This window comes from Scophthalmus maximus, chromosome 7 (genome assembly GCF_022379125.1).
Source record: "Scophthalmus maximus strain ysfricsl-2021 chromosome 7, ASM2237912v1, whole genome shotgun sequence".
NCBI lineage: Eukaryota > Metazoa > Chordata > Actinopteri > Pleuronectiformes > Scophthalmidae > Scophthalmus > Scophthalmus maximus.
The window spans coordinates 25,315,001-25,326,120 of record NC_061521.1 but is presented as its reverse complement, the minus strand read 5'-3'; the positions used below and the strand labels follow the sequence as shown (position 1 = coordinate 25,326,120).

The following is an 11,120-nucleotide window of genomic DNA, read 5'->3' as shown; positions in this document are numbered from 1 at the left end:
ACGTGTAGCAGCTGAAGAGTCTTTTGTCTGGAGACGCTGAAGAAACACGACTCGCATGTTTACTGGGGGAGTCCTGCCTCGGCCTGTGGATGAGCTGCAGGAAGCAGTGAGGTCGGTGCAACTGAGTGGATTCAAGGTCACGGCATCACAGTGACACAACACGACGGGGGTTAAACAAACTCTACAGTTTGCAGCCTTTGCCCTGCAACCGGTAGAAACACTGTCCTCACGAACCTGGAGACACAAATCAGCACAGCGAGGAGACGTTTTATCGTTAAGAACATTTATTGCATCCATTATTGCCGACACACAACTCGTTCTGCAGCATTCGTCGATTAAGCAAGATCCTCACAGAAACAAATCAAGAGAGAAAATCTTAAAGTCTCAACATTAAGTGTCAAGTTTAAACCCACTTGTTATAGACCATTAAATTATTATAAAATCATAACTTTCTTTTAAAGATTTTGAGTAAAGTGACCTTTATTTGCAGTAACCAAAGGTCATTGTCGTTTTAAGTGTCTGATCTGAGACGGTCAACACGATAAGATAAGAGGGTGCGGCAGTTAGTTTCTAATGTGGAGTGACAAGGAGCCAAAATGGCTACACACAGCGGCCGCCACGAGCCAGTTTCCCTCAATTCAACAGAAAGTTCCTGACATCAGAAATAATTCAAACTGAATGGAAGTCGACCAGTCAGACGACAGATTGAGTCCATTGGCTCTCGTTTCGATTCTCCTCGGTAACCTGGGATGTTCACATGTGAACTTCTCCCTTCTGGATTTAGATTTTCTGAACTCACCTTCAACCTGTTTTTTGTTTGTGTGGGATTTTAGACTTGACATTAGAAAAAAAGAAAATTAAAAAGTGAGGCATCGTTTTTATATTAAAAAAAATCTTCACGAGAAGAAAAATAAATCATAACTCATCTATAGGTAAAGAAGCTTTGCATAAGATACATGTTGTAAAGTGCTTTGTGTACAGATATTTACAAGACTTTACAATACTTTTTTTTTTTTCCTTTTCCCAAATATCAATATTTGACAGAAAATGTACCCAATGATCTGGAAGAAAAACATTGTCATCTGACGCTCGATAATAATAATAATAATTAAAACCCAAAACAGAACTCCTTAAAAGAAAAGTTATATGAGAGCTGAATCATGATATTTATTTAATGAACACATGAATGTGGTGGGTTTCAGTCTGTTGCGGTTTCATATCCAGTAAAGTGAATGTATGGAAGCAAAGAAAGGCAAAATCATTAGAATTTCATGAGCAAATTATGGTGCGTTCACACCAAATAACGCAAAAGAGGCAAAACTCGCACCATTTGCTCGAGTTGAAATATTTCAACTCAAGCTATTTATAAGCGTGACGCAATGTCGCGAAAGCCAATCAGCTTTGAGATCCTCCCGATGTCACTGACGTCAGCGTCCTCCAGAAATGGGGCGGAGGTTCTGAGGTTGTGTTAACATGCGTCACTCGTGCGAGTAAATATAAATGATCCGGCGGCCAAACTCAAGAGAAAAAAAATTTGCTTTGCGTTTGGTGTGAACTCAGTTGAAGATATTTATTCAATTAGTACTAAAAATCTTACTTTGATTAACATCTGTCTGAATTAAAATGATCTAGATCTTTTTCGTCCCACTGACTGAACGGAAGTCGACCAGTCAGACGACAGATTGAGTCCATTGGCTCTCGTTCGATTCTCCTCGATAACCTCGGATGTTCACATTTGAACTTCTCCCTTCTGGATTTAGATTTTCTGAATTAAAACGATATAGTTGAGCAACTTGAAGCCAAATCAATGTGAGCAACTTCCATATGATGTCGGAAAACTTTAAACTTGAATTTTCTTATTAGAAACTGAAAGTTATAACATATTATATAAATCCATTCAAATCTGGAGTTTTTTTGACCTTTCTTTACTTCCATAGCCGGAAACAGTCTGAAAGTGAAAGAAATCTGTCCAACTGTTAAACAGCTTTAACTAAATATCGAATACAGGCGTCGACAGTTCAGAGAGAGAATCAGACGAGCTGATTTCAAACTTTTAGGTGCAACAGTGAAGTGTTTTCTTACCCTCGGCTGCCACCTGCTGTTCAGTCAATACAAAACTTTGGGTTGAGCCATGAACCAGTTGTGGAGGTTTGGTCAGATGGAGAGTTAAGGATCCAGCGAATGATTTATGATTATTATTCGAGTGATGTCTGACGTTTCTGTCCTTTTGTTTCCCGTCCACTCGAGCGTTTGGCACAGCGTCATTCTGCTGGTATTGAACTTTATAGCGACGTCACACAGGTTCTTTCTTTTGTTCTCATCGAGTCTGCGGCTCCGCACATCCTCTTCCCGATCGTCCGTCCACCCACTTGTCAAACAAAACAACCGCGGAGAGATTAATCGTTCGTGTCCGTCAGTCCGTCAGTCCCCTCCCGGTCAGTTGGCCACGCCCTGCGGAGCCTCGGGTATCAGGGAGGAGAAGAACGTTTTGAAGAAAACCCAGGCCGTCCACACGGCGGACACCCTGTGAGGAGGAACTAAAACCGCCGTCATGGGTCCGTCAGGTCCGTCCACTGCTGCGGCCGCGGCGGCGGCTTCGTCCCGTTGTCCGTCAGCGAGCTCGACAGCCTGAAGAGACACCACGACCCGTTATCACAAAAAGCGTTTTTCTGTAAATGTCATAAAGATCCGATAATCTCACATGGTTCCTTACTGGATCAGGGTCGGGGATCCTGTTCTGGTTCTGCTGGACGCCGGCGGGCTGAGGAAGCTCGGGGCCTTGAACCTGACGCCGTCGGAAGGGAAACCAACCGGCAGTGTGACTGTGGACGAGGAGGACGGGAGAGAAGATCAAGACAGACATTAAAAACAACAGGAGCTGAGACAGAGTGAAGGAAAAGCTAACTAACTAAAAATTAAATACAATAAAGTAATGACAAGACATTAACAGAATCATCAGACAGAATATCCAATGTGAAGTCTAAAATCTGACCGTAAAATATTGATATTCATTCAGTTTGTGATGTGTGCGTTTGTAAAAACACGGTTTCGCGTGTGAGCAATTTGTTTTGGATTTTGTTTGTGGATTTGAAAAATGCATTTGTGAGACTGCAAATCAAATATTCTATTTTGTTCTAATCAATTTATTTGAAGTTATATTGTGCTTTGCTGGTATAATGTCTGCTGGAATGTAAGTGATATAACAATTAATAAATTGTACTTTTGTAATCAAGTTTTTTTTCCCTTGAAAATCAAGATAAAAGAAGTAAAAAGCACATTCAGGCTATAAGATGTTTGCTATGCTGAATAAATAAAACTTGTTTGGTAATTTGGTATTCGGCCAACAATTTTCATTCCGGTGCGTCCCTACTTTTTTTTTCACCTGTCCATCATGTGATACACATTTCAGAGCATTTTGAGACTAACTTCTCTCCGTATCCTGTGGTCTGACACTTGAGCAGTTAATCCCCTGAGCTCCAACGTGAAGCTCTGGTCTAACAGGTTTTCAAAAGGTACAAATCCTGAAGGCTTCGCTGAACAAACGCTGACTTCACAAAGGAACAAAGTAAATTGAACATAATAGATGAGTGTCACTAAACTCATTACATTTATAGTTTATATGTTATGGTCCAATCAAACACAGACGAGCTGTAGAAGACTCAGAAAAACACTTCCTCCTTTCAGACGCTTGCATTTAGGGATGTGCGCCGAAATGAAAATTGGCGGCTGAAACTGAAACCGAAAATGATGAAACACTTCTAACAACTGAACACGCTTTTTTTAGACAGTATTTCATTTACTTTGTCAATTTTTTCACCATTGCATGAATTAAAAAGCCTCAATGTGCTTTTTTACATTTTGTCAAAAAGTTAAATTTATAAATATTCATATAACACTGAATCTGAATTTTAAAATAAATCAGGATCCACAATGATTCCCTAGGAAATCAGCGATTTTTTTTTTGAAAGACGTATCGCGCAATGTTAAAGTAACTAACAAACAAGGGTGAAAACATAACCTCTTTTTTTTTGTTATTGTGAAGGTTCAAAGTGACAGCGGACGCTACTCACAGGTACATGAGGAGCAGCGTGCTCATCACCATCAGGAAGCGACTCAGGTTGGAGTTGAAGTAGACGATCACGAGAAGAACGCAGAACCGGGCGGCCGAATACAGCCAGTCCAGCCAGTCGCGCTCCACCGCCTCCTCGTCCTCCATCACGGGCCCGCCCTGCGCGTTCATCCGCATGTTCTGGTTGGCCTCGCCCGGGTTGATGAAGGCGCCGTCCTGCGCCGGGTTCTGGTTCGCCGGCAGGTTGTCGATGGGGTTCTGATTGGCCAGCGGGGCAGGCACCGGGACTTGGTGGGCGGGAACGGGAGGGCACGGGCCGGCCGCGACCGACGCCGGCGCGGAGGGGACGGAGCCCGCCGCCGCCAACGCTGCGTGGCTGTCGGGACAAACAAGAGTCGACCGTGTTCAGGACAGAAGACACAACGACAGACAGAGTGGAGGAAATGAAATAGTTTGAAATGAAAACTCACTATTGCATGTAATACTGTCTAGCGTAGACATGCTGGAGCCACATCAGCTGCTGGGGGCTGTACAGGGAGTAGGTGGGAAACGTCGGCTGGGCGATCTGCGGCGCTGCCGGCCTGTAGAGAGAACGACCGTAGATAGAACATAAGAGGTACAGAAGGTTGCAGAAGCTGTAAAAACACTTAAAGACCCTCCAGTCACGTTTTGAAGTATATATAAATAATCTGCTATGCCTAATATTTTGTTGAACATTGTTGACCCCCAAAAAGGGTTTTAAAAAACGCTCTGAAATGGGTCTGGAAAAAAAATCCACTCTCTCTCCCTCATTGAGGAATTCTGAGAGTATGAATGTTCATGAAATGCAAATACCACAGGCCCCGCCCACCACAGCTGCTCACGCTAGGTTGACCGGTGGAAGAATGTGAACAACAACTGTCTGCCGACACACCTGCCGTCCTCTCTTGGATGCTACCTGCTAATGCTAACGCTAACTGTCTGCTGACACACCCGTTGTCCTCTCATGATTCGCTGCACTGGGAGTTTCCGGTTTTCTTTGCCTCACATTTTCATATTCGACAGCAATTGGTGTTTTGTATTTGCGACGTACCAAATGTAACAGGATTCGTTTGAATTTCAAGTTGCAGAGAAGTGACACAGAAATCTCCTCCTCCAGGAGAGGAAGGTGAAAACACCAGATACGAGTCCATGTCAGACATTTTAGAGGACAGACACAGAAGAAAAACACTTGTTTGACTGGAGAGGGACTTCAAAACAGATCGACTTCTTTCATGACTTACACAGCAGCAGCAGGAGGCCATGCGGGAGCAGCGGTGGCGGCGGCAGACGTCCGTCTCCTCTGCCTCAGCTCGGGTGAACTCGGAGTCTGGAGTGTGTTGGAGCCGCTGGGACCGGGTGAAGCGGAGGCTGCAGCCGTGGGTCTGGAACCGGAGGGGTGTGGCTGCTCCGTCTCCGTCGTCTGTAAGAAACAAAAAGAGTTTGAAACAATTTAGAGAAGTGTCTGTCAGATAACAAGAAAAACCAAAGTGTGAAAAAAATAATAATACAATAATTCATTTATTCGCTGAATTCGCAGTGAAGCCAAAAGTACTTTGTGAAAACAAAAAGTTGAACAAGCATCGGTTCTCACCTTGGGTCTGGCTCCTGCTGGGTCTTGATTCCTAAACGTACACACCAGGTGCAGCGTTTGAACGGAGTCCGTCTGAGAGAAGAGAGACATAAACGTCTGATTAGAGGAACTACTCATGAAACCGTCTCTGAGGTAACAACAAAACAAAGATTTCCACTGATAAAGGACAGTTGCTGGAGTTCTCTTACAGTGGGTTCTTTCTCATCATAACCAGCAATATGAGCCTCCACTGGGATTCACACACTGGAATATTACGCTGCACTGGTTTCATAAAACACAACAAACCCTTTTCGCCGGCCATGGAAAAATCTTTTGTGCCCGTTTTCTATGAGACAACGTTGAGTGGGGTGAGGCTCGATTCAGATTTTTCACCAACACAACGGCAGTGGAGCAGCACATACACTCAGTCCCCAGCTCAAACTAACCATTTATTAGATTTACATAATAACTTAATAGACAAACAACATCCGTGGCACAAACCTGTCTGAAGATATCTTTTACGTGCAGGTGGTCAGGAAGCAGTTTGCCAGCGTAGATCAGTCTCTGCTCGCTCACGGCCTGAAGACAGAAGAAGAAAAGACTTTTTGGGTTAAAGTCTCCCTCCACTCATAACAGTGTTTTTCTTCAGATTCCTGTGTTTCACCTCCCTGAAATTTGAAATTAAAAACGAGTACCGTCACAAACACAGAAAACCAACCGCTGTCGAATATGCAAATGTGAGGTAAAGAACAGACAGACCATTAAGTTTGCACTTTTTTTCCAAGCGTACTTTAAGTGCAAACTTAATCGGCCGAAAACTGAAGCAGTGAAAAAAAAAACGTCCTCCAGCGTACAGTTGAACGGAAATTCATTTTATTAGATAACGTTTTAAAAGTGTGTCGAGAGAGGTCTGCGGTGGAACTCAGACTTCCACTACTTCCACTTCTCCTCCAAACTCAAATGACATCGCTGATCACGTCTCCATAAGGTCACATATTAACTATGCATAAGTAACTCATACAACCACCACTTCAAAATCACTGAACTGTCCCTTTAAGGGGGTCACCCGATATATACATCGGCCGATGTATCGGTATCGGAAATCTTGTACTCCTTCCCTAATATCGGCCCCTCAAAGATCCGTGTCGCTCGGGCCCTACTGTTTACACACACACACACACACACACACACACACACACACACACACACACACACACACAGAGAGAGAGGAAATGGCTGACAGCTGTTCATCACAGCTGGCCCGTGTCGTGAGGTTCCGCTAACGTTAGCATGCTAGCTCGCTCGCTCGCTCGCCGCTCACCGGCCCGGTGGGGTAGACCGTGGTCAGCCGCGCCTTCAGCTCCCTCACGGTCCAGTCGAGGTGGACGCCGTCGACGACGAAGTCCTCCCGGACCTGGTTGGGCGTCTTCACGAGGAGGGTGATCGTCGCCCTTCCTTCTTCTCGAGAATCCCCCGCGTCCATGTTTGTTTCTCTTCCACTCGGTCAAAAGTCTCGCGCTGGGTGGAAACGACGCCGTCGCTCACTCGCTCGTCAACTACACGCGATGAGACACGAAGACAGAAGCGACATGAAGGACTTTTCTCCGGGACTCGGTGGAGTTGACTGCGGCGGTGCGTCGCTCCGTGTGTCCGTCCCCGTCACTCGGGACCTCGGAGAGGAGGAATGTTGTTTCCAAACACACGGTGGCCGCTCCTGATTGGCTGCGAGCGCTCGGGCTCAGACGTGGAGGTTCTCGGGGGGAATCGCCCTGAGCATGCGCAGTAATCATTCATCACGGACACCGAAGATCGTTTATGTAGACCAAAAAAAAAGATGTATATGTAGGGGGTAGAAAAAAATGATGCTTTTTAAAATTATTTGTATTTATTTTATTTTCAGTTCAATCGTATTCATAATTATAATTGTTACACCGGAATTTCCCAGCTTGGGATACATAAAGTAACTATCTATCTATCTATCTAATACATTATATATATAGTGATTTCATAATACTCCAAGACACTAAAATACAAAAATCTTCCTTAATTTATATTCTCATCTGTGCTTTAAGTTACATTCTTGTTTACATCGTGCGCTCTGTGTTATGAAACGCCCATATAGAATATTATATGCCGCTCGCCGCTCGAATATTATTATTGCCATATATTGTTTGACATTTTATAACTCAGAAAGTTGTGCTCCTCACGCTGCAAAAATTTAAAAATGAATACATTTTACTACATAATACATAAACTTGTAGATTCAACTACAAGTTTATTCTTGATCTGGTTTTGTCCCTAAAACCAGATCAAGTAAACATGTGAAGACCTCTCAAGTGAGTTTGCCAAATCGAAACAAAGTGAGAGCTCTTGTCCTCATCATAAAAGACCTAAACTTTTTCCCCCCGACAAATTTGTTTATCCGGTAAAGTTGCGTCAGATCACGTTTCCTGCATATTGTCTGTACAGTAGTAATAGTAATAGTAAGAACTGAAAACAGGAAACGTCTACAATGAACATTTACTATGAAGACTGCAACACAACGTGTGAACACACAAGACACTTTATATTGTGAGGATATACTGTATCATGCCATGGCATACTGATGAATGTCACGTCTTTACAGTCTGATATAAAATAAACACACGACTGGAAAAACAAATATGATGGTCTCATAAGAGAGGTCAAAGGCCAAGGTCTGCGACAGGAGCAAACACCTGTGGTGAAGATAAGATTTCAGTGTCTCGAGGGCGGCGGCTGCGCCACATGGTCGGCTTTCCCACAGCATGTAGAACAAGCATGTGTGTATATATGTATACATAAAAATATACAACAAATAGATTCAACTACAAGTTTATTCTGTATTTTCTGACAATTTGAGTCATCAGTCAACAACTCTGGACGGATTTATAAATACAACAACAACAAAAAGTCTTTATCAACTGGCACAGTTGAACATGTGGCGCTGCTCAGAATCAGCACATTATTGATTAACATGAGACAGGCGGAGTTTCTATTTATGATTGATGAATATGCAGCTGCACACTCACAGTCTCATTATATATAATAACACATGCCTCCGGAAACACGGAGTGAATCAAACCATGTTAATTACAACAATAACTAACTGTGTGCCATAAGCAAATTTAAGGGAAAGGGCAGAAACCTTTAATGTGCACATAATTTGACAGTATATTGTGTATGTATGTATCGTATATGTTTCCAGGACGTCAGTAGCACCTCCCTCTAAAAGACTACAACGTATAATTGACACACGTTATGAATCAATAAAGTGATCAGATAATCATGAATACAGTCATCAAGGCGTCGCCACGGGCAACACAGGATAGAAAAAAAACCTCAGGACAGTAAGTGCATCAGAGTCGAGGAGACGAGTCACTGGCAGTAGAAGGTGAGAACGTTTTCCTGGTTTCCTCGGACCAATAGGACGGGAGGTCTCAGATCACGCGACAGGGCGTCCAGCCAGGCCAGGAAGAGAGTGCTGGGACACACCCCTCTGCGCCCCACTGGCATGGTGCTGTCAGGAGACAGTGAAGGAGGATTCAATAAGAACTGTGAACTAACAAGAAGTTCAAACATCCACAAGAGAAGCGATTAAAGCCCCAGTGTGTCATTTCTGCAACCAACCGAGCGACCGACAGGGGACACTTTATGGCAGCGCACCACCGATTCCGTTTCCGGTTCCCGGCAGCGTCCGACAATTCAACGTAGTCCGGACCGGTCAGTTCAACAACCGTATTCAACACGACGTAGAAACATGGAGACTCACACGGAGGTCGGGTCCACCTCATGTCACTGTATTTAACTCATTCACAGTTGAGTATACATATATGAACACATAGTTATGGACAATATATTCAATCTCTGTGAATAAGTTCTTCTAAATATTACACACTGTAGCTCTTACTAAACTGGCAGACGACAAGCAAAGAGTCGGGGGTCGTTCCCCCCGGAGAGGAGAGGAGCGGTTGGAATCTTTTGTTGTGTTCTGGATCATCTGTCTTCATCTGAATCATCTGAAGAAAGTATCACGGCCACGAGCCAATAGAAGAAGGACTGTACTCACATGATGATCAGAGCAGCTTCTCTGGAGTAGTCCTGCAGAACCTCGTTCAGACGGATCTGACGGAGAGACTGAATATTCCACAGGGAAGTTTAGAAAAAAAAATCAGAAGTTTCTGATATATGATTCTATATGTTTTGTAGCCACGTGTGAGTAACTCAGGTTTTCGGTGAGTTTGCGTGCGTGGTATTCCGACCTTCGCCTTGTTCCTCTCCACATCCTCCTCAGAGATCATCCAGGGCCCCTCCCGCTGGCCCGGCGGCCCACAATCAGAGTCCTGCTTGGGGTTGGTGTCCAGCCTGAAGCGACTCACCATGTCCTCGAACTGATGAACGCTGGTGAGACGGACACACGGAGGCTCGATTTAAAAAAGTACCAAGGCAGCATTTACATCGACAGGACTGTAGGACGTCAGTTGTACTGGTAGTAGTATTCTTTGTCCTTTTGGTCCCAGGACAAATTGAACAACAGTCGACATGGAGGAGATGAAGAACACAGTGAACAAAGCAGATTCAAAACGCCCAGAATCTCGACCTAGCGTAAGAAAAAAGGCTTCACGAGCATCGGGTGGTTCTCGTTGTCATGCACCAGCTTCGTCCGCCTCACTCACTTCGCGGGCTGCGGACGCTGGAAGATGTCGGGAAGAACTTCAACGTCGTGGAAACCGAGACGAAACTTCTTGATCAGTTCCAACAACCTGGAGGGGGAAAAAATAAATAATTGTAAATTTAACAACTTGTTTCTGCTTCCCTCATGTGGCCAAATGCAGTAACTGCAGGTTAACATGAATTTCCAAACCTTGATTAAAAATTGAAAAAAAAACATAGTTAAACAATGAAACGTTGTGTTTACTCCTCTTTCTGCTCCTCCTTCTTTTCCGCCTCTCCTCCCACGAACACTCGGACTTTACATCTGCCCCAGCGCCGCCTGCGAGTCAGCAGGTAGGGCAGCAGCAGGGTGAGACCTGGAGAGACACACACACACACACACACACACACACACACACTGACATGTGATGATGTCGTTCAGAGAAGAAGAGACGAAGGAGGTGACGGAGGGACGGAGGGATGATCAGACCTCCGTCGTCAGACAGCCAGTAGACGTCGATGGTTTTCTTTCCCTGTTTCTCCTGAAACACTGAGCTGGGCTGAGGATCTGGATCAGTGGACACAGAAGCTGCGTGAAGTACGAGAAACGTTAGAGTTTGCTCCATATGTGATATAAATCCAATCCTAATGATTTATGATCTGAACATGCACATACATGTGATGCTGGTTTGAATGCAGGACGGGGCCGAGATGGTGTTGATGTTCTCTGCTCCTCCATCGAAGCCTGGATTGACTGAGAAGAACAAAAGAAACATGAACATGAATTCA

The 11,120-nt window shown here is 44.3% G+C and overlaps 2 protein-coding genes across 2 annotated transcripts in view; both read right to left on the bottom strand.

The window, feature by feature from the left end:
• Positions 1-266: 266 nt before the first annotated feature.
• Positions 267-7,381, bottom strand: herpud1 (homocysteine-inducible, endoplasmic reticulum stress-inducible, ubiquitin-like domain member 1). The gene is made up of 8 exons (XM_035641854.2): positions 6,982-7,381; positions 6,162-6,239; positions 5,682-5,753; positions 5,332-5,510; positions 4,540-4,650; positions 4,071-4,445; positions 2,714-2,822; positions 267-2,628 (listed from the first exon to the last, which is right to left on the bottom strand). Exons 1-8 carry the CDS (start codon positions 7,141-7,143, stop codon positions 2,437-2,439), a joined length of 1,278 nt encoding a protein of 425 aa, XP_035497747.2. The 5' UTR covers positions 7,144-7,381; the 3' UTR covers positions 267-2,436.
• Positions 7,382-8,497: 1,116 nt separating this feature from the next.
• The window catches only part of slc12a3 (solute carrier family 12 member 3), a 12,872-nt gene continuing 10,249 nt past the window's right edge, over positions 8,498-11,120 (bottom strand). Inside the window, exons 20-26 of the mRNA XM_035641849.2 lie at positions 11,008-11,085; positions 10,822-10,920; positions 10,597-10,708; positions 10,355-10,441; positions 9,941-10,079; positions 9,748-9,815; positions 8,498-9,198 (exon numbers count right to left, since the gene is read on the bottom strand). Coding sequence (XP_035497742.1) covers positions 9,057-9,198; positions 9,748-9,815; positions 9,941-10,079; positions 10,355-10,441; positions 10,597-10,708; positions 10,822-10,920; positions 11,008-11,085 — 725 coding nt within the window. The 3' untranslated portion in view covers positions 8,498-9,056. The remainder of the gene's footprint in view (positions 9,199-9,747; positions 9,816-9,940; positions 10,080-10,354; positions 10,442-10,596; positions 10,709-10,821; positions 10,921-11,007; positions 11,086-11,120) is intronic.